Source organism: Haematobia irritans, chromosome 1 (genome assembly GCF_050003625.1).
Source record: "Haematobia irritans isolate KBUSLIRL chromosome 1, ASM5000362v1, whole genome shotgun sequence".
NCBI lineage: Eukaryota > Metazoa > Arthropoda > Insecta > Diptera > Muscidae > Haematobia > Haematobia irritans.
The window spans coordinates 97,904,671-97,931,492 of record NC_134397.1 but is presented as its reverse complement, the minus strand read 5'-3'; the positions used below and the strand labels follow the sequence as shown (position 1 = coordinate 97,931,492).

At 33.2% G+C, this 26,822-nt stretch overlaps 3 protein-coding genes and 3 long non-coding RNA genes across 6 annotated transcripts; 2 read left to right on the top strand and 4 right to left on the bottom strand.

The window, feature by feature from the left end:
- Positions 1 to 11,137: 11,137 nt before the first annotated feature.
- On the bottom strand, positions 11,138 to 11,928 carry LOC142240371 (uncharacterized). The gene is made up of 3 exons (XR_012723250.1): positions 11,734 to 11,928; positions 11,473 to 11,656; positions 11,138 to 11,396 (listed from the first exon to the last, which is right to left on the bottom strand). It is a non-coding gene; the product is annotated as an uncharacterized LOC142240371 (long non-coding RNA).
- A 2,780-nt stretch (positions 11,929 to 14,708) lies between these two features.
- Positions 14,709 to 15,404, bottom strand: LOC142228865 (uncharacterized). Its single transcript, XM_075299402.1, has one exon. It carries the CDS (start codon positions 15,402 to 15,404, stop codon positions 14,709 to 14,711), a length of 696 nt encoding a protein of 231 aa, XP_075155517.1.
- A 5,399-nt stretch (positions 15,405 to 20,803) lies between these two features.
- Positions 20,804 to 21,169, top strand: LOC142219848 (uncharacterized). Its single transcript, XR_012717810.1, has 2 exons — positions 20,804 to 20,916; positions 20,980 to 21,169. It is a non-coding gene; the product is annotated as an uncharacterized LOC142219848 (long non-coding RNA).
- Positions 21,170 to 21,710: 541 nt separating this feature from the next.
- LOC142228860 (uncharacterized) lies at positions 21,711 to 22,413 on the bottom strand. The gene is made up of 2 exons (XM_075299390.1): positions 21,807 to 22,413; positions 21,711 to 21,721 (listed from the first exon to the last, which is right to left on the bottom strand). Exons 1-2 carry the CDS (start codon positions 22,411 to 22,413, stop codon positions 21,711 to 21,713), a joined length of 618 nt encoding a protein of 205 aa, XP_075155505.1.
- A 714-nt stretch (positions 22,414 to 23,127) lies between these two features.
- On the top strand, positions 23,128 to 23,489 carry LOC142240364 (uncharacterized). The gene is made up of 2 exons (XR_012723249.1): positions 23,128 to 23,236; positions 23,300 to 23,489. It is a non-coding gene; the product is annotated as an uncharacterized LOC142240364 (long non-coding RNA).
- Positions 23,490 to 24,291: 802 nt separating this feature from the next.
- LOC142228850 (uncharacterized) lies at positions 24,292 to 25,275 on the bottom strand. The gene has a single exon (XM_075299377.1). It carries the CDS (start codon positions 25,273 to 25,275, stop codon positions 24,292 to 24,294), a length of 984 nt encoding a protein of 327 aa, XP_075155492.1.
- Positions 25,276 to 26,822: the final 1,547 nt, after the last annotated feature.

Here is a 26,822-nt window from a genome sequence, read left to right as displayed (position 1 = left end):
AAATCAGTGGCAGAAAATCCGCTTTTTTATCGACAAATTTTGTTCAGCGATGAGGCTCATTTCTGGTTGAATGGCTACGTAAATAAGCAAAATTGCCGCATTTGGAGTGAAGAGCAACCAGAAGCCGTTCAAGAACTGCCCATGCATCCCGAAAAATGCACTGTTTGGTGTGGTTTGTACGCTGGTGGAATCATTGGACCGTATTTTTTCAAAGATGCTGTTGGACGCAATCCGTTACGGTGAATGGCGATCGCTATCGTTCGATGCTAACAAACTTTTTGTTGCCAAAAATGGAAGAACTGAACTTGGTTGACATGTGGTTTCAACAAGATGGCGCTACATGCCACACAGCTCGCGATTCTATGGCCATTTTGAGGGAAAACTTCGGAGAACAATTCATCTCAAGAAATGGACCGGTAAGTTGGCCACCAAGATCATGCGATTTGACGCCTTTAGACTATTTTTTGTGGGGCTACGTCAAGTCTAAAGTCTACAGAAATAAGCCAGCAACTATTCCAGCTTTGGAAGACAACATTTCCGAAGAAATTCGGGCTATTCCGGCCGAAATGCTCGAAAAAGTTGCCCAAAATTGGACTTTCCGAATGGACCACCTAAGACGCAGCCGCGGTCAACATTTAAATGAAATTATCTTCAAAAAGTAAATGTCATGGACCAATCTAACGTTTCAAATAAAGAACCGATGAGATTTGGCAAATTTTATGCGTTTTTTTTTAAAAAAAAGTTTATATATATATATATATATATATATATATATATATATATATATATATATATATATATATATATATATAATATATATGTATATATATATATATATATATATATATATATATATATATATATATATATATTATATATATATATATATATAGTATATATATATATATATATATATATATATATATATATATATATATATATATATATATATATATATATATATATATATATATATATATATATATATATATTGTAGTCTCCCCCCGTGAAAGACTTATTTTTTATATTTTATAGAAATTCAGTTTATTTCTGTGCGATTACAAAGTCAATTCTCAATAAATTAAACGTCACCTTTTTTGTTTTTTACTGGGCTCTGAGCCTTCTCCAAGCTTTCATTGTGGGTATCAACATATGCGGGTTTAATTCTATCAATCGATATTGTTTTGATATGTCCGTTTATTTCGAATTTGAAAATTTCTTGTCCTTTTCAATGACTTTAAATGGCCCTTCGTATGGCCTTTGCAACGAACGCCTGTTCTCCACGCGTACAAATACATATTTGCAACCAAAAAGATCCTTGGATACATATACCTCGTTACTCGTGCCCTTTGATGTGATAAAGCGGAACGAACAGTCTTAAAATTTTCTTTCAATTTATATATCAGCTGAGAGTCGTATTCTGTCAACTATCCCATTTGATTGTGGGTGATAAGCTGTCGTAGTAATCCTATGACTTCCGAGTAAATCAGTCAACTCCGTGAACCACCTTCGATGTAAACTGTGTACCTCTATCGGTCGATATCGTGAGAGGCACTCCGAACCGCGATATGTATTCTGAAAATATTGTCCGAGCTATTGCCACTGCAGAAATATCTCTCAGAGGATATGCTTCTGGCCAACGCGTATACCTGTCAATAACGGTTAACAAATAACGATGATTACGTGACGGTGGTAGCGGACCAACAATATCTACGTGGATATGTTCGAACCTACCTTTAGGAATATCCATTTTCATTACTGGCGACTTAGTATGCCTTGTAACTTTTGAACTCTGACAACTTATACAATCTCTTGCCCAAACGTTAATCTCTTTGCTCATACGTGGCCAGTAACACCGCCTTGATATCAGGCGGCGAGTAACCCGTATTCCTGGGTGGGAAATGCAATGCAATTTCTCAAAAACAACTTTACGCATACTTTGTGGAATATAGGGACGCGGTTCCTCTTGTGCCACTTCGCACCACAGGCTAACGTTAAACATAGGAACTTCAATTAATTTCAAATTTAGATGCGCATCTTTGGAACTTGTTGCTTCAGAAAGCTCCTTATCTTTTTTCTGTTCGATGCTCAAAGTCCTCAAATCTACATCTGTAGACTTAAAGGCACATATCTCGAAAGATCTTTATCATTACCTCGAAAGATCTATCATTACCTCGAAAGATCTATCATTAGTGAATTGTGACACATATTCCAGTTGTCGGATTTGTCTTGGGCTCCTTTCCGTCCTTGACCCTAAAGCACGTACTAGCGGTTTATGATCCGTATAGACGGTGAAACATCTACCTTCGAGCATATATCAAAAATGCTTTATATTATCATGAATCGCTAACAACTCTCGGTCAAAAACACTATACTTTGATTCTGCATCTGTCAATTTCCTGGAAAAAAATTGCTAAAGGCTCTGTAATCTTGTCGCGTACCTGTTGTAAAACTCCTCCGATCGCCGTACCAGACGCATCTACCGTCAATATCAATTTTGAACTCTCATCAAAATGGCTCAACAGAATTCGACAAGCAAAAGCCTTCTTTATATCTGCAAAAGCTTCTTCAGCTCGAACCTCCCAGGTCACGTCTTTCTTTTTTCTTTCAATGCGCGATTTATCATTTCATGTATAGGGCTGGCCATTTCAGCAAGTTTAGGAATATATCGATGATAATAGTTAATCATGCCCATAAACTTTTGAACCAATTTTACGGAATTTGGCTTTTCGAAATTCCGAATGGCTGAAACCTTCTCCTCCGGTGGTCTGACCCCTTCTTCTGAAATATTATGACCAAGGAAATCGACACTGGTCACGCCAAATATACACTTCCCTGGCTTAATGTTCAACCCGTAGTCCTGTAACCTTTTAAAAATTGTACGAAGTTGTTGTATGTGTTCTTCCTCATTTTCGCTAAAAACCAATACATCATCAATATATACAAACACGTACTCTAGTCCTCTGAATATTTCGTTTATGAAACGTTGGAAAGTTTGTGCCGAATTTCTCAACCCGAAAGGCATTCGAACAAATTCGAACATTCCGAACGGTGTCGTTATGGCTGTCTTGTATATGTCCTCCTGTGCCATCGGAATCTGATGGTAGGCCCTAACTAAGTCCAACTTAGAAAAAATTCTTTTTCCTTTCAGGTTCACATTCAAGTCATGTATGTGAGGTATGGGGTACCTATCAGGTACTGTGACGGCGTTTAGTTGTCTAAAGTCTCCACAAGGACGCCAGTCATCTGGGTCCTTCTTGGGAACTAAATGCAAAGCCGAAGCAACACTAGAATCGGATGGTCTGCATATTCCGCATTTTACTAAATAGTCAAATTCCGCTTTGGCAATCTTATACTTTATAGGATCTAGTCGTCTGGGCTTGGTAAATGGCAACGGTCCATTGGTCACTATCCTGTGTACCGTCGAGTGTTTAACGGGTTGTGTATAGTCTGGCTCAGAAATCAGCGAAGGGAACTCTTTCAACAGAGAAGTATATTTATTTTGGCACGAAAAAATCTTTGGTAAATTAATATTACATATTTGTGAACATGCTGAAATTTTCAAATTTGTCAGAGGATCGACTATAACCTTATTCCTGATGTCAATCAACAACCCGTATTTATGCAGGAAATCTGCACCTATTATAGGCCTATCAATGTTTGCCAAAGTGAACATAAACTGAAACTCCCGGCGCAATCCCAAGTCCACGTTTACTAATTTCTTACCGTAGGTCTGAATCGCTGTGCCGTTGGCAGCTGTCAGAATCACATTCGAAACTCTTTTGTCCCCGTTAAATTTTGATGCCGGTAAAATAGATATATCTGCCCCACTGTCTACGAGAAATTTTAATTTATTCGACTTGTCGTAAATAAAAAGGCGACGTGTCGATACTTCTGCACACCCATTGCCCGTCGCTTCTGCAATGGGTTTATCTAGTTTTTTGAACTATCTCTATTTTGATTATAAGAACAAGGTTGTTCACAGTTCCTAGCATCCTTACCAAATCTATAGTGAAATCTGCACAGCCAATTACTTTTTCGGCTTCGTGACCGAGAACTTCGTTGTCTAAATCTTTCCGCTGGATCCTTATATTTAAATTCTTCCAACTAGCGCCTTATTGCAGACACTTCTAGTGATAGATTTTGAAAACCTTCACATATGTTACTAGTGGCCTTAACTAATCCTTCAACTACTTTACCCAAATCCGCCACAGACGACGTTTTCTGTGAAGGTGCCGATGCTCCAATTACTGACAACTCGTCCTTCTGTAACACCTCCCAAATACTATCTGCCAATTGCAATAGTTCGCTCACATTTGTCACATTTGATCCCGTCAATGCTATATTAAGACTCTTAGGTAATTTCCGTAGCCAGAGCCGTTTCAAGACGTCCTGACCAAATCTTGTGCCTGCCATTAAGGACATTGATCGATAAAATTCAGGGGGTTTCTGATCTCCTATTTCCGAATCAGACAAAACCTTATCCAAACGTCTACCTTCACTAATTGTGTGTCTCTGAATCAAAACATCTTTCAAATGTTCATATCTATTTTCACTAGGGGGATTCTGAATCACATCCAAAACGGTCATAATTACTTCCTGTGGCAAAGCTGTAACGATGTATTCATATTTTGTCTTATCCACTGAGATCCCTTTGGTTGCAAATTGCATTTCGGCATGGATAAACCATGCTTCTGGACAATTAGTCCAAAAATTCGGTAGTTTTATTGATGCAGCGGAAACTTCGGTGCCGCACGGATGAAAAAGACTGTTTTTCATATGTTTGGCTATAAACATTATATGTTTGGAACACAAATTTTTAAACACAATATTTTTGAGTGCAAGTATATAATGTTCATAAACTAGCATAACATGTTTGGGACATATATGTTAATATGTTAGAACATATTATGTTTGGGACATAAAATGTTTGTAAATATAATATGCTTGGATGCAAACATATATTAATTTAGAAATAGCCTATAAACATATATGTGTTTAGTAGCTTGGAGCGCTATTTAACAGGGAGCGATATTGAATTAAGTTGGTGGTTGTTGCTTGTTATTACAAAATTAACATTTTATTTTTCCTTGGTCAATTGATCAGCTACTTCTTTGATCCTTACAAACTGTGTGGTCCGCTGTTCGAATCCCCGTCCGGCAAAAGGTAAAATTAAAATAAAAAAAATCATACAAATGAATAATTTCTTCTACAATGTTTGTATTACAGAAAAAGGTGCTAAGAACTAAAAAATCTCGTGGAAGTGAGAAAGATGTGGGGGAATATACAATTGGGCAGAAACAAAATTTTGAGCATTCAGGTCGAAAACCTATGTTGTTAGCACCTATATTACCTGTTTATTTTCATAATTCATTATGATTGTAAATATATAAATAAATAAATAAAATTTTGAGCACAATATTGTTTGGGAGGATTTTTTTTAAGCATATAATATTTTTGGGTGCAAAATGCTTCCAAACATATTATATGTTCACATAATAACATATTGTTTTTTGGAAGACAACATTATTGAATTTGGATGCAAAAATACAAAATGATTGGAACTTAGTAGGGATCTATAAATCGAAAATCGATTAATCGATTATTCGAATTTTGGCATGAAAATCTAAAAAAATCGAAATCGATTATTAACCTAAAAATAATCGCAAAATCGATTTTAGATTTTCATATAATTTTTAATTTTGATTATCAATCATTCATTGGTTTCAATTTAATTGAAAAATACCGAGATATTTCTTCATTTTTATTTATAGAATTCTATTACCAATAAGAATAAAAATATTGATTTGATTAAGTTAAATATCAAATTGGTTTAAATGAATCCTTTGTGTTTTCAATTTCCTTGAATTTATTTTGTGAAATAATGATAAATGATTCGTACATGTTAAAAATTTTATACTTAACATTTTAAAAATATATTAAACAAATTTAAAAAAAAAATTAACATGTTTGACTAGAACACTAATTTTTGCATTTCTCTCCAACTCGCAAAAACAAAATAGATTTCATAAAATCGAATATTTTGTATAATCATTATTTCTATGAAATTCGATTACGAAAAATCGAATATTCGAATTTTGAATGGTAAAAATAATCGAAAATCGATTTTTGATTAAAAGTCAATAATAGAAAAGTCGAAAAATCGATTATTGGTTTGTACTATAGATCCCTAGAACTTAGACTACCCAAACATATACCAAACATAGACCAATATGCTTTCAAACATATTATATATTGGAAGAGATCAAACATCAAAATGTTTGGGCAATACCCAAAAATATATATGCTTGAAGCAAAATATGTTTGGAAGTATATGTTACAGAAGCGATTTTTTGTGAGCGTGCGTTAGTCCTATTCAACATATTGTAACCATTAGCCAATACCGATTGCTCGTTAATTCCCCCACTGTTGTTACAAGGATCGGTTGAACCTTGGTTTTCTGTGCGCGTTGGTGAGTTTGGCATTGTTAGTTCAGGGAAGCAGTTCACAAAATAAAAACTTATAATAAGACCAGACACAATAATGTATAAATAGTATTGGAGTATAGGGGTGTATGTGTTATACAAATAATGAAAATGTAATATACTAGATATGAATGTGGCAAAATTTTAACCACTAGGAGCTTGGGTTTATCTCTAGATTCTTTGACTTACTAGCTGTTATAAATTTCTTGTATCCAAAGCCAATGTTTTAGAGCTATTTGATGGTATCCGAATGGTGAGGATTGATGAGAGGAATGAGATGAGATGAATAACTTCACATAAAACTATTATTTGGGTAATTGATGCTAGACTTCAAGAAATCCAATTTTTAGATTTGATACGTTGTCTCAACCGTGCACCAGAAACTTCTCCCCGATTTGTAATACATCCGATTCTATTGTCTCAATCAAGATTATATTGTTGGAATTCAATTGCAGTTATTTTGATTGATGCAATCGCTTATTTCTTCCTTCTATTATCCTGCATTCATAGCTCGACTATATTTAAAATTAATGTAGATTCAATCGGGTAGGATCGCCAAATTGTAGTCTCCCCCCCATGAAAGACTTATTTTTATATTTTATAGAAATTCAGTTTATTTCTGTGTGATTACAAAGTGAATTCTTGAATGGAAAAAATGCATTTGAACAAACTAAAAAAAAAATAAATTTATAAAATTCAATGTGTGCTGAGTTGATAGTAGATATTTCAAAAACAAGTAAAAATAGTAACAGGATGTACCTACAATATATATATATATATATATATATATATATATATATATATATATATATATATATATATATATATATATATATATATATATATATATATATATATATATATATATATATATATATATATATATATATATATATATATATATATATATATATATATATATATATATATATATATATATATATATATATATATATATATATATATATATATATATATATATATATATATATATATATATACACAGAAAAAAAAGTGTCTTGTAAATTTAAGGACCATTGTAACTTTCACATAGTTCAACAAATTTACTGTAATATAGTTCATTTTTCGTAACCACAACGAAAATTAACTTAGCTAAAGGAAAACTTATAAAAATTCAGTAAATGTTTTTTAGTTCACTAACTAAGAAATGGGAAGGATTTTTCCTTAAATAAATTTCCAACACAGTAGTTAATGCATCGTTGATTCTATTATAAAAATACATGGACAATATAAAAATCTTACTACGAAATGTGGACAATTTACTAAGAAAAAATTTTGTATGGAAAAAAAAAATTTTGTAGTAAAAAGTAACTTAACGACATTACCGATTCGTATGATGGCTTCCTACAGATTATTTCCCTTTTTATTATAAGTTGGAGTGTTTTTCCTCACATTGAACATTTTAGATAAAGTAGAATAAAAAGTAGTTAATATAATCCTTGACGGGTGTATATAATTTTTTATAGATTCCTCATAGATTTGGTATATATTTTACCTTAACTTATAGATAGAATTCCAACTAATCAATAAACGTGCTACTGGAAAATGTGAGTGCATCATGTGAGGGAGTTTTTAGAGACATTTTGTGTATATCTCGTATGATTGTTTGTGTTTGTTATTGCGTCATTTATGCTGTTGTTGGTTGTTTTGATTCTAGAGACAATGGAATGTTCCTTGTGTGTTGTTTGTATCTTTTGTGATGAGAGTTGTTTTCTTGCAATAGCGAGATCAGAAAGGGATCGTGTGTGCGTGTGTGGAGTTGTTTTTCTTTACGGTATGTATCCTTTATGACTATTTGTGTCTTTGAGTTTTATTGCTGAATTCAGTTCTGTTGATGCATTTATGAAGTGCACACGTGGATTTAATTTTGCAAAATTGTACGTGCGGTGTTGGTGTTTATTAATGAAAATATATTTTAGAAACTGAGAAGTGAATGATGTGATATTAGAGTAATCAAAAACGCTTTTTATTGATAAAAAACAAATAACAGATTAAGGAACTGTATATTTCTGTTAATAGTTTAAAATTAGTGCGGATTTTTAATTGATTTACATAAAAAATTTACAACATGTGTGGTAATAGGATGATTTATATTTATTCTACATCTGGATCACAGGTTGGAGATGTAACAATTGTTTTTTAATCTATATTTTTTATGTTACAGCAATTCCTACAGGTGAGTACTAAGTTCGAGTTTAGCCGCTAAAATTAAAAAAAAATCACTAAGAAAAGTATAAAACTATACGTCTTCGATACAAATTTACATAAATCTTGATGGAGAATAGTCCAAACCAAGTTTTTTATAAAGATTATTTATTTTTTTAGCTGCTAAACTCGAAATTAATATCCACCTTAAATATTAAATGCTATACTAAAAAGTGGAAATTATGTCTAATTTTATAATATTTTTTATTTCAAATATATTCTGAGAATAATTTCAATGACGCCCCATTAGTCCATGGATGTGATTCTAATAATGTACCTACTGGATGGATTTTTCAATGTGGTAAGTTTTTCTATAAACGGTATTTTGTCCGTTTTTAATAAAACCAAAATTTCAATTTATTAAAAATAATTATTTTTATTTGCAGGTAGACAGGCCTTGTAATGGTAATTTTTTGGAGTATTCTTACTGTTTAATGCTAACTAAGCTGACATCTTTATTGGCTCTAGAAAATACTCTTGAAAGCCGTAAGTTAAAAATGTGAACAATAGAATTCGATAATATTTTTCTTATATTTTGTATAACATTGCAATTTCAGATGCTTATAAGACAAATCCGCCAAACAAAAGTTAGCCAAAATCGATGAAATTGGACAACAATTCAATGAATATAGCAACTTATGCCGCATATATCTTTCATATGGATAGAAAACATGGAAATTTAAATTAATTAGTTAGTCCTAATAACATTGAATATTACTCTTTTGAATAAGCAATTACTAACTACCGACAAGTAACTGCATCCAACGTACGAATAAAAATATTTCCTTTATTGTATATCATAAGCCATAGTTTTGTGTAATATAATAATAATTTTTTGAAATGAAATACTGGTGGTTATAGAAAATTGACTTGTTTTGTACGAAAAATTTCTTAGTTATATACAGGCTTGTTGTACCTTTGATTCCTCAATTTCTCTACGTTTTTGAAAATTATACCGACGAACAGTTTATTTCAAACCAATTTCTTAATACAAGTTTCCCAAAAAATTGTTCATTTTTCCGGATAGCAGGAATATTTTGAATTAGTTTAACTATATTCTTCCCACAGCATAGTAATAATGAACTAAAATACGATGCAATACATGAACTAATTTATAAGAAAATCATGAACTTATCTAGATGAAAAAAATCTTTGGCGCCAAATCATGGTCATTCTTACTATGGGTTAGTTCATTTTTCATAAAAAATAGTAAACTTTTTTTTCGGTGTATATATATATATATATATATATATATATATATATATATATATATATATATATATATATATATATATATATATATATATATATGTTACGCGCCGGATATTAAATGCCACTGGCACAAGAAAACATATTTGGTTAAAGAACATATCCACAGAGTCATTGAGGCATGGAAAGATGGTCCCCTGACTAGCTCAGGCAGGTTAGATTGGTTCTTGACCCGGTGTTCTTGGCGCGTAAGCATATCGTGAAATATCCATGCCATAAGGATTTATATTCCAGAATAAGATAATTGTTCAAGGTATATAAATGAAAATAAAGTCCTGAATCATTACATTGGTGTATATGACAGGGTGGTTTGTCATATCAAGGTACATTTTACCCTCCCAAATCACCTATGACAGCCTGAGTACCTGATATTTCAAAAGCTGTCCCTAAAAGACCAGATATATATATATATATATATATATATATATATATATATATATATATATATATATATATATATATATATATATATATATATATATATATATATATATATATAAGATATGCTGCTCTCTACTTGCACCCAGAAAAAAGTGACCCCTTCTTTAAGTTAAAATGAACTCATTGTGAAGAAAGTTGAACTTCGTATAGCGCCAAAGACATTTTTATTTGTTTGAACGATGTGATTTTCGTAGAAATTAGGAATAATGCATTCCATATATTAGTTAACATTTTTCTATATTTATATACCACTATACTACAGAATGAAAAAATTTAACTAATTTGAATTCATATATGGAATGATTTTATTGAAATTTTTTCATTCATTTCGACAAATCTTACACATTTGTGGTAAAACTTTTACTTCATAATTAGAACTGCTTACCTTCGTTTTTAAATACAATTTTATTTATTTCTATAAGCAATTTTATCTTCAATAAAAGACATGTTTTATTAATATGTTGAATATATTTATTAAGAATCAACAGCATCGAATCTCTTTGAAATATTAGTTTATTATTCCACTATTTCCAATTTCCGTGTGATATTATCAACTGTAAAACGCACTTTTTCTTCTTCTTGTACTTTTCACTTTTAATAAGTTGCTGCCTAACGATTTTGTCCTCCTTTTACAATTTCAATACCTACAAATATAAAAAATCATAAAACATTTTTGTTGCAAAAGGTTAGTGTCACTGAATATTACCTGATAATTGAAGATTCCAAAATGAAGACAAATGAAAGGGTTGTTATTCTGCTGGTGTTTTCTTTCTTTATACACTATCACGAACATTGATATATTTATTTAAAAAAAACGAAAACACATCGATTACGATGACAGGTATCGATTACAGGTAGACAATAGAAATTTAGGAAAATTATACATATTTGTTGCAAATTATACATATTTGTTGCAAATTTTATTATAACTTGGTGGGGAAAAGTCCAAAGCAAATTTTCACAAAGTTTGTATTCCTTAAAATGGATTATTAAAGAAAAGTAATCGTGAAAAAAAGACGTTTTAGCGGCTAAACTCGATCTTAATACCCACCTTTAGCGGCTAAACTCGAACTTAATACCCACCTTTAAGGTGGGTATTAAGATTAGCCGCTAAAATCGCTAAAGTGAAAACTAAATCAGTAAGAAAAATGCATGAAATTATACATATTTGTTGCAAATTTCATTATAACTTGATGGGGAAAAGCCCAAAGCAAATTTTCACACAGTTTGTATCCCTTAAAATTGGATTATTAAAGAAAAGTAATCGTGAAAAATCATGTTTTTAGCGGCTAAACTCGAACTTAATACCCACCTTTACAATTGCTCTTCCCAAGTAACAAATGTAATCCTTTACAAGAAATAAGTTACATTTTTCCCTTTTTGTAATACTTTCTTTGAGGTGAAGCCAAATTTTGTTTTTTCTCGTCATTTCAATAGGGAAACCCGATTTTCCAAAACTTTAATTAATACTTTCCCAAAACCCAATGATTTTGTTTCCAATCCGCAAACTTGCTACCGCCAGAAGAAGAAACAAAATGATATTGAAGATATTAAGTACTCATTTACTAGTAGAGTACTCAAAAAATGGGTCAGTAACGAGTACTTGTAATCAAATACTCGTTACTTTCCCAACACTAACTAATAGTAAACCAAATTAGCTGTTTTTTATTCAACTTGGAGAAGACACTAGTAGCATTCGATACCGTTACAGTTTTGTTACTTAATAGGGTCGAAAGGGTTAAAATACAGACCTCAAGTTCTTTTTTTATCAACAATTGTCAATTGGAAAAATTTAAAAGATTAATACGATAACCCAAATTTTAATTGCAAAAATATTCTTTTACTACCCTGCCAACATTTTTTGAATTTGGGGGCGCTTCTGAGAATCCCCACTACGTCGAAAACAATCATAGACGACATCAAAAACTCGTCGGAAAAGCGCCGTCACTATTGAGAAGTTGTACCACGCCAAGTTACTACGAAAAAGTTTCTCATCAGTGCAATTATTAGGTGCCTATTTAGATCAACTTCGAAGGACGCCAATAAGAACCCCTGCAAACTATCAGAAAAAGTGAATTTTAAGGTAATTGTAGAAGAATCATTGTGATAAAGTAAAACACGATTATGTAGATGTTTATTGATTTGATTAAACATTTATAATTTCTTATAAATATAACATTTTCGGTTTATCTCCTCACATTTAACATAATTTTTTGCATTAATAAAAGAATGATGTCGAGTTTTAAGTAGCAAGTTACATATTGCAGCGTCTATCAGCCAGTTTGTTTATTTTCGATGGAGACAGCGTGCCTGGAAAAATATTTGAAAAACGATCACTTTATTCTATTTGAAAAGTCGAAAATTGTTCACCATATACCTTTCACAATTTTAAGCGTAATATCTATGTTTTCAGAACTTTATTTTCGTTTTTATTTAAATAAAATATAACAAGCTGGTTGCGCTTGGCGTTTCACAAAAAATAAAATGGCTCTTCTAACAGTAGTGATGGCAAAATACTTTCATGTACATTTTGTACTTTTTGATATGCTTCCCCCATCACAGTTCGCGATGGTTGTGGTGACATTTACGAGTCTGTGGTAGCGATGAGGATGAAATGGAACTTTGAAATGCTGGCAGGGTGGATGGTTTTTTATTAAAATGATGGATTGCCCAATTTGACGAAATAAAACGAAATACACGTATATGATGCAAATGTTCAAAAGTTCCAAAAAGGAGATCAGCGAAAAAATCCAAATTTTATTAAACACGAATGTTCAACAAACAGGTGTATGTTTATTTCCAAATTATAACTATATGTTATGTATGTAATGTTGTACAACTTGGTGACAATGAACAAAAAACAAATGTAACAAACAAAACGAATGATAGCCAAAATTTTAGGTTGCATGTCTTTTATACAAAGTGAGCTGAGCTTTCAAAACAGTTATTTCTTGTAGCTAAATAAATTCAAGAGAGCATAGCTATGCGTAAAATGATTACAAGCAATAAAATGTTTGGTTTTGATAATCGATTAAAATGGCAAAAATTGGAACTTTTAAATAAAATAAATATTGAACATTTTTAAAATAAAATTCAATATTATAAAATAAAATACACTGCATCTTAACATCCTCCCTCCTTTGAAAGCGCACAGGTTTCAACTTCATTAATAGGGAGAAGGCATATTTTTGTCACTGCTCTTCGAATAATTCCATTTGTAGTTTTAAGTGAGACCACACGAATAACACCATCTTGACCTTTAGTTACATCGACCACTCTTCCCAACTGCTATTTCAACGGGGGCTGATTTTCATCTTTTAGCAATACCATCGCTCCAACATCGATGTTTTTGGTTCGAGACTTCCATATTGTTCTCTGCTGTAAAATAGTTAGATATTCAGTGCTCCATTTTTTCCAGAAGAGTTGTTGCATATAGCAAACTCGCTGCCAGTGGTCTAGCCGATTTATATTTAGCTTGGATAAATCTGGTTCAGCAACTGAAGTCATTGGGGCACCTGTTAAAAAATGAGATGGTGTTAAAACATTCAAATCATCAGGGTTTTCTGAAATGGGACATATAGGGCGTGAATTCATTATGGCAGATATTTGGCAAATTTAAGTTCGAAGATCATCAAAGCTTAAAATTGAAAGACCAACAGTTTGGAGAATGTGCAATTTTGCCACTTTTACAGCAGCCTCCCAGAGTCCCCCGAAATGGGGAGATCTTGGAGGAATAAATTTCCATTGAATTCCATCTTCCAAACATTGGGAATGAACAGCATCGTTGTGTTGTTGGCTTAAAAACAGTCTTTAATTCCTCCAATTCATTTTTGGAGCCAACAAAATTGGTGGCATTATAAGACCAGATAATGCTTGGTTTTCCTCGAATGCTAATAAAGCGTTTTAAAGCAGCTAAAAATGACTGTATCGATAGATCTTTCACCAATTCAAGGTGAATAGCCTTGGACGCGAAGCATACAAACAAACTTATATAGCATTTTATTGAAGACTTGGTCCGAATTTCAGATCTGTAGTATAAGGGCCCGCAGTAATCTACTCCTGTCACCAAAAACGCACGAATACCTTGAACTCTATCTCTTGGAAGCTGTCCCATTACATGCTCCACTACTTGGGGACGTAATCGAAAACATCGAATACATTTATTGAGAATTCGGCTCACCTCCTTTCTCCCTCCTATCGGCCAATACTCCAGTCTTACAATTGCCAAAAGCGATTGAGGGCCAGCATGCAAATTTTTCTTATGGTAATATTTAATTAATGATTCTGTTAATGCGTGGCCTTTAGTATGATTGGGTGTTGAGATTCAAAACTTAATAATGAATTTTCGAGGCGACCGCCTACTCGCAAAAGGCCAAATTTATCAATAAACGGATTTAATGATGACAACGGGCTTGATGAATTTATTTGTAAGTTTTTAATTATTGTATCGTATTCCACAGGAAAACTGCTTTTTTGAATCATACGAATAAGCAACTCTTTTCCTCTTTTGACATCTACAGTAGTTAAAGGACCTTTTCGATACTTTGTATTATGATTACCAAATTTTGAAATATAAGCAAAAACTCTGGCTACTTTTCCAAACGATGATATAAATTTACAGTTAAGGGATAAATCAGAAATCTTGGTTGATGTGGCAATCAAAGCGTGTTTACGTTTTTCAGGCAAATTAGTTAATGCTGGTGGCTGTTCTGGCCAATAATTTGATGGGTGGATTAAAAATTCTGGCCCATTTAACCATAATCTTGACGTAGCTAAATTTTGAGCAGTTGTTCCTCTTGATATTAAGTCGGCCGGGTTCTGGCCCATAGGAACATATTTCCATTGCATAGAATTTGTAAGCGACTGTATGCGACTTATACGATTTGAGATAAAAGTTTGATAATTCGACGAATGATCACGAATCCACGACAAAACAATTGTCGAATCTGACCAGCAAAATATATCTCCACAAAATATGTCCATTTTTTAAATTGAATAAGTCAACTCTGCATGTAATAATGCTGCACAAAGTTCTAACTTGGGAACAGTTATGACTTGTGTAGGAGCCACACGAGATTTTGAACAAAGAAGATGGCTTTGAAAGTTACCATTTTTCTGGCTTACAATATAAGTAAGTAAGTAAGTATATTTATTTGAGGCTTATTAATTTCGATTACATGGAAGATAAGAACTTATCGATAAGTTAATGGTAAACTTAGAACTATATCCGTCTTGTTCTAATACACAGTTAAGTAATGTAAAATAGCTCTTGCTTTGTAGTAAAAAAATATCGATTGTGCGTAGAATGCACATGAGATGAATGAAAAAAAAGGCTTGCTCATTAACCTTTGTTGTTTTCGTACAGAGCGCGAATGTCTGTTGTTAAAGTAAATAAATATTTAATTCTAAATCTACGAATACAAAACACTTAAAACGAGTTAACAAATGTATGTTAGCGACGAAGGCTAATATAATTGTTTTTAGAGTACAATGGTAAGTATTTTTCCTTAATACTAGTATCACAGTTAGAACGAATATGCATTAGCATTGGGTAGGTACGTAGGTGTTGTAATATGACTGATGGTCTAGTATGAATAATTGCACATATTTCTTCTTATAGACTAGATTATAATAGTTAATTATGATTATCATTTATCCTCTATGTGTTCCAGGAGTAGTTTTCTGGTAGAATTGCGTCATGGTATAAATGTCTGATTCATTGTCAATGATTTCGTTAATTATGGCAACAGATGACAGGTATTTAGAATCAGACCAATTAGAGTTTTGCTCAATGTCGTAGATTATACTTAGTAGTTCATTTTCATGTGATGCAAGCTTCTCGATGAATGTGCGTTGGAGGTTGAGGGCGTATCTACAAAATGGTTGGACTCCAGACGTTTCATAGATGTGGGAATTGGAGAATTTTTTTTCACGACTTTGGTAATGTTTGTTGACGCATTTTCTTAATATCTTTCGTTCAAGGATTTCCAATTCATTAGCCACTGTCGGCGAGATAGTGAACCAGATTGGAAATCCGTATATTAAGATTGGTCTTATTGCAACTTTATATAGTAGTAGTTTTGTATTTTGAGGTAAGTATTTATTACCCAGAATGTATGAGAATGATCCAAGTATACTTTTTGTCTTTCTTAGTATTAACCGGGCATGATTGTTGAATTTCAGCAAGTTGTCAAATGTGACTCCCAGATATTTTATTTCCGTCTCAAAGGGAATTTCGATGCCATTCAGAGTGAGTTTTAGTGATTTGCTCTCAGGAACTACAAACCTGGGACCTTTGCCAGAGGCATTTCTTATGCATATCGCTTCAGATTTTGACGCATTGATTGATATTCCCCACTTTATGTAGTAGTCGCTAATGAGTTGGAGGTGTTGCGTTGCTTTTTGTAGCGCATCTGCAGGAGAAGTGCTGTGGGCATAAATTAAACAATCGTCAGCATATAGGATTGCCTGCGAGTCAGCATGAGTATGAGGGAAATCACTCAGGAAAATGTTAAAGAGATATGGTGCCAGAACGCTGCCTTGTGGTACCCCGCTGTTTACTTCACCTAGTCTGGAGGATGTCCCTTGAATATTTACTGAGAATTTTCTGTCTGTGAAATAACTGGAGAGAACTTTCACAATGAATGGGTCTGTCCCCAGTCCCACAAGTTTATAAAGGATTCCAATATGGCATACGGAATCAAATGCCTTTTGAATGTCCAGAGCAATGGCAACTGTGCACACTTTATTATTGAGATTTGATGTTATGTCGTTGTGAAATTTCAAAAGTGCATGTTGGGTGGAGTGACCTTTTTTGAAACCAAATTGGTGGTTTGGTATGGGATCGATTATATAATCATTTTCCATTTTCTCTTTTATGACGTGTTCAAAAAGTTTCCCAATATTAGACAGGAGGGAGATTGGACGAAAATCAGCTGGTTCCAAGCTGTCAATTTTCTTTTTAATCGGTAATATTTTTGCAACTTTCCACCCAGAGGGGGAATAACCATTATTGATACAGTGGTTAAATAAACATGTAAGCAGTTTCAATGTTGCACTGGGGAATTTTTTTATAATAAAATTTGATATCTCATCAATACCACTTGATTTTTTATTGTTTATATGGTGGATAATATTTTCGACCCGCTCTATATTTGTGAAATGGAAGTTGTCAGAATTTTGAAATGCGTTGAAATCATCATCAAATGAGTAAATATGTGGAGATGAAGCCCCAATATAAGCGGGCACTTTTGTATTCAAATCTGAAACTGGATGAAGTGGTACTGTTCTTTGAAAGACGGTGTTGTAATATTGGTGGAAATGGTTGGCTATTGCATTGGGATTCTTGGAGATATCATTGTTAATAACGATTTGACTGCAGAAGGGGAATTTTACTTTACCCGTTATTTTGTATATTTCCTTGAAGGCGGACGGACCTGGTTTGATGTTTTGTAACTTATTTTTGAATTTTTCTGCTTGTTCAATGTTAACGGATTCTTTTATTATTATCTTCAATAACTGGATTTGTTTAGAAAGAATGGTATAATTAGGACTCACTCTATTCCCAGTACGATGAAAGATGTTTTTTAATTGTCTTTGCCAGTTGTGTTTAAGTTTGAATAACTTTTTAATTCTTTCTGATAGCGGGAATTTATTATCAACAATTTGGATTTGTTGACAATGGGAGTTATGTATAGACCTAAATGTCTCGTTGAAATCGTTAATCAAATTATCAATTTCAGAATTTTCCAGATTGTTGTTGTGTTGCGGCAATAGTCTACTAGAGGCAGAATCCATGATTTGACGAAAATTATTCCAATTGGTGTTTTTATACGATGTGATGATGTTTGGAGTTCGCAGAAGAAAGCCAGTATGCTGAAGTTTTAGATTAAGTTTAAGCGGGAAATGGTCGGAAAAAGATGGTAATGATGATATTTCATAATTCGCCAAGTTGCTGTTGATAAGCTGAGAGCTGACCAAAAAATGATCAAGAAAAGAGGGGCCATTTGGATAAGAAGGTGAAGAATCGCATAATCTGACAACATCTAAAGAGTTATTTTCAAGCCAATTAAGAAGTGTTTTACCATTTGAATTTTCGATGGTATCTCCCCATGCACGATTTTTTGAATTGAGATCTCCGCCAAGAACAAATGCATCAAAGCTCTGACAAAGACGGAGTAATTTTTCTAAATCGTTCTCAAGTTGCTGGGCTGGGTGATTACATGGTATGTAAACAGACCCAAACAAATATATTTTTGTGGCATTATTGGAAAATGATTCAATTTTTATTAAGGACGTCTTGATGCTGACATCATTTAAAATAACTTTTTCATAATGAAATGTGTTTTTACAAACAACAGCAACACCCAATGGTGAGTTGTCATAGACAAAATTGTATCCACCTAATTTTACTCTTCTTTTCCCTTTCAGATGACATTCTTGAATGAATCCAATGTCTATATTGTTATTAGCTAGAGTATTTGACAGATCAATTTGTCTACTGGAATCAACCAGAGATCTTACATTGAAGGTTAATAGTTTTACGACTCTATGGTCCATATTTAGTCTTGATTTTGTTTAAAATTCGAATAAATTCAGCTTTGGCTTCTGATTTTGGCATTTTTGTGTATTCGCTCAGGAATATATTTATCTCTTGTTCAATTGACAACTCTTCAGGTTCAAGGAAAAGTGAGCTCAATTTCATAAATTGTTCTATAACGGATGATTTTTGTAAAATATTTTGCACAGGACGTGGATTGAAAAGACTGGCAAAACTTTGCTCTGGAATGATGCTTGAAACACCAATTGCATTTTTGACATTGTTCCTTGCAATGGAACGTTCCTCTGCCGCTTTGGCAAATCTTTGTTTCCTGGCTGCTGCATATTTTTTGTATGTGGGGCAGCCACGCCAATTAGCGGGATGTCCTGGCTCTTTACAATTATTGCAAAATGGTGCATTGTTATCTTCGCGCGTTCTCTGACACTCACCTGGATTGTGATTTTGGTCGCATTTTACACACCTGTATCCGGAGTTGCAATTTTTTGCGGTGTGCCCCCATCTCTGGCACCTGCGGCATTGTATGTCAGTTCCTTTTTGTTTGGGCTTCTCCCATTCAATTATCTGGCTTTGTAAACTTTTTATTCTGGAAATATCAGTTATTGTTTTTCCTGGAAATAGAGATACGAGGAAAAGGCCGGTATCAATTTTGTTTTTAATTGAATTTGAAGTCGTGAATTTGACTATGCTTGCCACAGTGTCAGGAACGATACTATCCAGTTCAGTTTTCATTTCTTCGATTTCAGTGTCAGATGCTAAACCTCTTAATATAAGAGAAGTTTGTTTCAATTCCTTCGGCGTGAACGAATATGAATGGATGTTCTTCTCCCTGAGAATTGCCATCATCGATGTGTGGACCTTTGTGTCTGCAAAGTAGATTTTGCTTTTGTTTTTATTAATGTTTTTGATTTTAAAAGAAAAAGGTGGGATCGTGCTGCGCAGAGTATCTACAAGGGTTTTGATATTCACATTATAAATGAATATTGGAGGACACCATTTTGGTTTCAGTGTATTTTTGTTGTTATTAACATTGTAGCTTGTGAGCTGGTACTGGGACATTCAATGTTGACGTCAGCCAACACTCCTAGAATGCCAAACCTGTTCTGGTCAGTGGGTTTGTAGTTTCTTAGTTTTTCCGACAGGTCTGGAATTACTATATCTGATGGTGCAGTTGCATTTTCAAACCGCTGCCTTTTGCGGTCATTTGGTTGAATTATGATTTGCTCATTATTGTTGTTGCCGGCAATGGGTACTTGTTGCAATTGATTTGTTAGAGGTATTTCTACCTCCGACACGTCATACTCCATATCAGGTGAGATACGTCCAGGCATATTCCTTGCAATGTTTGCAGTAGAATTGCCTGGGTTAATAATATTACCAAAACAAATAAAAATTAAATACAAAAATAATTTTCCGTGAAATAATATACGTCTGTCCGTTTTCACTGTTGCCAAGTTTTCTCGCTTACAATATAAATACATGTACCATAAGCTGATATACTTGCGTCGCAAAACGCATGAACCTGCACGGATGAAAAAGACTGTTTTTCATATGTTTGGCTATAAACATTATATGTTTGGAACACAAATTTTTAAACACAATATTTTTGAGTGCAAGCATATAATGTTCATAAACTAGCATAACATGTTTGGGACATATATGTTAATATGTTAGAACATATTATGTTTGTGGTAAAAAATGTTTTTAAATATAATATGCTTGGATGCAAACATATATTAATTTAGAAATAGCCTATAAACATATATGTGTTTAGTAGCTTGGAGCGCTATTTAACAGGGAGCGATATTGAATTAAGTTGGTGGTTGTTGCTTGTTATTACAAAATTAACATTTTATTTTTCCTTGGGCAATTGATCAGGTACTTCTTTGATCCTTACAAACTGTGTGGTCCGCTGTTCGAATCCCCGTCCGGCAAAAGGTAAAATTAAAATAAAAAAAATCATACAATTGAATAATTTCTTCTACAATGTTTGTATTACAGAAAAAGGTGCTAAGAACTAAAAAATCTCGTGAAAGTGAGAAAGATGTGGGGGAATATACAATTGGGCAGAAACAAAATTTTGAGCATTCAGGTCGAAAACCTATGTTGTTAGCACCTATATTACCTGTTTATTTTCATAATTCATTATGATTGTAAATATATAAATAAACAAATAAAATTCTGAGCACAACATTGTTTGGGAGAATTTGTTTTAAGCATATAATATTTTTGGGTGCAAAATGCTTCCAAACATTATATGTTCACATAATAACATATTGTTTTTTGGAATACATCATTATTGAATTTGGATGCAAAAATACAAAATGTTTGGAAATTGACTACCCAAACATATATTGTTTAGACCAATAGGCTTTCAAACATTATATATTGGAAGAGATCAAACATATAAATGTGTGGGCAATAGCCAAAAATGTATATGCTTGAAGCAAAATATGTTTGGGAGTATATGTTACAGAAGCGATTTTTTGTGAGCGTGTGGTAATGTGATTCTGGTACAACGACCCTTCTTTGAAATTTACAATTGTTAATAAATCGAAATTCGTTAATCAAATTGAACCAAATTTCCTTTAAGTGATCAGAAATATTTTCATCCCATGACAATTTTTCCCTCCATAAAGATTGGAGAAATATTTTGGCGTTAACAATAATAGGGCCTATGAGGCCTAAGGGATCATACAATTTTGCAATCGTGGACAAAACCGATCTTTTGGTTATGTTAGAGCTGGATTCAAATGGAGCTATTGTGAAAAGAAAATTGTCGCTATTTGGTTCCCAAATTAAATCAAGAGTTTTCGTGATGTCTGTACCGTCATCAAATTTTAAAAATGATTCCTTTTCGCTATTGTCTATATCCTCAAGTACACGCATGTCACTGGAACACCATTTTCTTATTTTAAATTTTCCTTTAGCCAGCAGTAAAGATGTTTGATTTAATTTAGACTTAACTTCGTCTACCGAATCACCACCAGTGATTAAGTCATCGACATAAAAATCTCTTAAAACTGTTTCTGAGCCAAGAGGATAGTTCTCTTTTTCATCTTTTGCTAATTGGTGCATAGCCCGAACAGACAAAAACGAAGCAGATTTTGTGCCATATGTGACGGTATCAAGCTTGAATATTTTTAAAGCTTCTGATGGATTATCTTTCCACAAAATGCATTGAAGAAAACTTTCTTCAGATGAAACTTTAACGCAACGATACATTTTCCATATGTCTCCAGTAAGCGCAATGTTGAATGATCGAAATCTCAAAAGAATATCAAACAGGTTTGACTGAATGGTTGGCCCGCACATCAAAATATCATTGAGCGAGAGACCAGATGATGATTTAGAAGAACCGTCGAACACAACACGTAATTTTGTTGTACTACTGTCAGCTTTGGTCACACAGTGATGAGGTAAAAAATATCGCATGCTATTTTCAGGAAAGCTCGTAACTAATGACATATGCCCAAGAAATTCGTACTCTTTGATAAAAGATGAGTATTGTCGATAAGTTTCTTTGTTTTTGATGAGACGATTTTCTAATTTTTTAAAGCGACGAAGTGCTGATTGATATGAATCGCCAAGAAGACTGGGTGATATATTGAAAGGTAATCGAACTGAGTATTCGCCAGATGGCTATCGACAATAATTTTCAATGAAATGTCTTTCACAATCAATCTCTTCCTTTGTTTGTTTTATGTTAGTTTCCAAATGATTTTCAATTTCCCAAAATCGACGAATAATTTGATCCAAATTAGCATTATCATTCATTTGCGAGGTATTCGAAATGATACAACAATGATTCGATTTTTTCAAATTATTTCCACCGCCACCAACTACACGGTTGAAAAAGACTGTTTTTCATATGTTTGGCTATAAACATTATATGTTTGGAACACAAATTTTTAAACACAATATTTTTGAGTGCAAGCATATAATGTTCATAAACTAGCATAACATGTTTGGGACATATATGTTAATATGTTAGAACATATTATGTTTGGGACATAAAATGTTTGTAAATATAATATGCTTGGATGCAAACATATATTAATTTAGAAATAGCCTATAAACATATATGTGTTTAGTAGCTTGGAGCGCTATTTAACAGAGAGCGATATTGAATTAAGTTGGTGGTTGTTGCTTGTTATTACATAATTAACATTTTATTTTTCCTTGGGCAATTGATCAGATACTTCTTTGATCCTTACAAACTGTGTGGTCCGCTGTTCGAATCCCCGTCCGGCAAAAAGTAAAATTAAAATAAAAAAAATCATACAATTGAATAATTTATTCTACAATGTTTGTATTGCAGAAAAAGGTGCTAAGAACTAAAAAATCTCGAGGAAGTGAGAAAGATGTGGGGGAATATACAATTGGGCAGAAACAAAATTTTGAGCATTCAGGTCGAAAACCTATGTTGTTAGCACCTATATTACCTGTTTATTTTCATAATTCATTATGATTGTAAATATATAAATAAATAAATACAATTTTGAGCACAATATTGTTTGGGAGAATTTTTTTAAGCATATAATATTTTTGGGTGCAAAATGCTTCCAAACATATTATATGTTCACATAATAACATATTGTTTTTTGGAAGACACCATTATTGAATTTGGATGCAAAAATACAAAATGTTTGGAACTTAGACTACCCAAACATATATTGTTTAGACCAATATGCTTTCAAACATATTATTATTGGAAGAGCTCAAACATATAAATGTTTGGGCAATACCCAAAAATGTATATGCTTGAAGCAAAATATGTTTGGGAGTATATGTTACAGAAGCGATTTTTTGTGAGCGTGTACCCAGCCAAATGATGTTTCTTGCAAAATTGGCAATCCATTTCCAATTTTAATTTTGCCTGGCTTAAGTACTTCAAAAAATATGTCCCCACCTATTAGCATATCGATTGCTTGAGATTTGAAAAATAGCGGATCTGCTAGCCTTATATGCTGTGGAATATTCCAAGCCGAAATATCTATTGATTGCGTTGGCTGGTTATCCATTATGGATGGGACGATAATTACTGAGAGACATGTAGATTCTGAACCTTCTTTAGATTGGATAAAAAGATTTATAAATTTTCCAGAACTTAGACTTGCCTGGCCAATACCCGATACCAAAGTTGTTGATTTGTGCTGTTTAAGCTGTAATTTATGAGCGAAACTCGATGTTATGAAGTTTAATTGCGAGAATCAAGAACTGCTCTACATGGGATGAGAGAATTAGCACTGTTTTTAGCAAAAATTATAGCTGTGGCTAGAATAGTGTTTTGAAATGTTTCAATTTCATTATTTATGAACTGAGAATTGTTGTTGGACACCGATTGGTGTGGACCGATTGGTTTGAGGCAGACGTATTTTGAACAAAAGTTGAATTTGTGGGAATATTTGAGTTATTTTGAACAGATGTAGATACATTGGGTTCAATCATACCATGTTCGTTGTTGTGAGTTTGATTAAGTTGTGGGCGGCTATTTTGCATTTGGACTTGTGGGGCTTGAAGAGGTTCCATATGTAGCAAACTATTATGTTTAGCCGAGCATGTCCGGCAGCCACTTGAGAGGCAAGATTTGGCATTGTGGCCCTTTTTAAGGCAATTAAGACATAAGCCTAGACGTTTTGCTTCTTTGAATCGCTGATATGGTGTTTGCGATTGAAAATGTGGGCATTTAAATATCGAATGCGATTGAGAATTGCATACCAAATAATTTATAGTGTTAGATGTTACTACTAATGATCTTTTACGCATATTAGGGTTAGTATACATGTTAGATCCCACCTGCTCTATTGGTCGATTCAATTCTGCACATTCTACATTCTCCATCGTCTGACATCTTTTCTGCAGGAAAATGTCCATCGAATTCCATGTCGGGATTTTATTAACCGGTGTCTGCTCTTCCCACTTACGTTGTGTCTCGATATCCAATTTGCGACTAATGATATTTATTAGCAAGCAGTCTGCAATCTGTTCCTTGGTACCCATTGAAAATAAAGCCCGTAAATGTGAATTTACCGTGTCACTCAAGTGTCTCAACTTTGACACTGATCTTGCCTCAACGTTAGCAATCGACACAATATCTCGAATATGTGCCTGAAAATTTAAACGCTTGTTATCAAATCTCTTTTTTAAAATTTCAATAGCCTTTTCATAATTTTCATCACATATCTCCAAAGAGCGAATTGAATCCAAAGCTGGGCCAGACAAGCTAGACCTTAGATGCTGAAATTTTTCAATTTTTGTCAACTCATCATCGCTGTGAACCACGGTCGAAAACATAGAATAAAAATCCGGGCACTCAGTATAAGAACCACTAAATACTGGGATTTTTAAAACAGGGAGTCGAGTTTTTTGCGGCTGTATTACAATCGAATTATGATCTATAGTCGATTGTCACACAAAAGGCGGGTGGGTACCATTGCGCCCCAATTCACATGCCATAATTCGCCGAGTTAATATTGTCTTGGCTGAAGTGTAGATTGATAGCGCTTGAGTTGGAATACTGCTTTCTATTTCGTTGTTGTCCTCACACTCGAGACTTTCTTGCGCCGATTCGAAATCATCGTAAAGCTTATTTAAAACTTCCAGTTTTACAGAGGCTGTAGCTTCATCAAAATCGTCCACATTAGCGTTTTTCAATCCCCTTTCGAAATTTTCTAATTGCAGCTTTAATATTTTTGTTTTGCGCTTAAAGAACGATTCCATACCAGTTGGCTGAGGGTTACTCATCTTAATATCACGTCGGGGTCACCAAATTTATGTTGACGTGCAATCGAAATACACGTATATGATGCAAATGTTCAAAAGTTCCAAAAAAAGAGATCAGCGAAAAAATCCAAATTTTATTAAACACGAATGTTCAACAAACAGGTGTATGTTTATTTCCAAATTATAACCATATGTTATGTATGTAATGTTGTGTGTACAACTTGGTGACAATGAACAAAAACCAAATGTAACAAACAAAACGAATGAGAGCCAAAATTTTAGGTTGCATGGCTTTTATACAAAGTGAGCTGAGCTTTCAAAACAGTTATTTCTTGTAGCTAAATAAATTCAAGAGAGCATAGCTATGCGTAAAATAATTACAAGCAATAAAATGTTTGGTTTTTATAATCGATTAATACACTGGCAAAAATTGGAACTTTTAAATAAAATAAATATTGAACATTTTTAAAATAAAATTCAATATTATAAAATAAAATACACTGCATCTTAACAATCACCCTGCATTATTTTCTTCTTTAAGGGCATTATTTTTCGTTATTTTTTACCTGAAATAGTTATAAGGACCTATAAGAAGAAATGCCAGCTGCACGGATTATTCAGAGCGATCATGACCTCTAGGACACGTGTAACGTGGTAAAACAATGGACTTCCGATGAAAAATTGCGGGTGCTTGACTAGCCTGTTCAGTGGCCTAAAGTAAAAGTCTTAAAACAAGCTTTGGAAAGCTGTAAAATTAAAAATTTGTACGAAATTTTTGGAAAAGGCTTACGAAATTTATTTGAACCTGAACAATAGGATATCATTGCCCGTTTAATCCTAACCAATGGAAAAAAGTTGCGCAGAAGTAATAAATCGGCATGGCTATAGTATTAACTATTAACATTTATCGTTAAAAGTTACAAATACTTTAATTATTTTGAAATATATATGACACTTACGGCCATTTTCATGTAGCTCCGTTAGGCTTTAACTGCCAGTTAACAGAAAGTAAATTGCAAATATCTTCTCTCCAGTTAACTTTAACTGAAAAATTTTCGTCAGTCAAATTCCTAACTGGCATATGGAATATATATGCAAGATGACAGCTTCGTCCATAA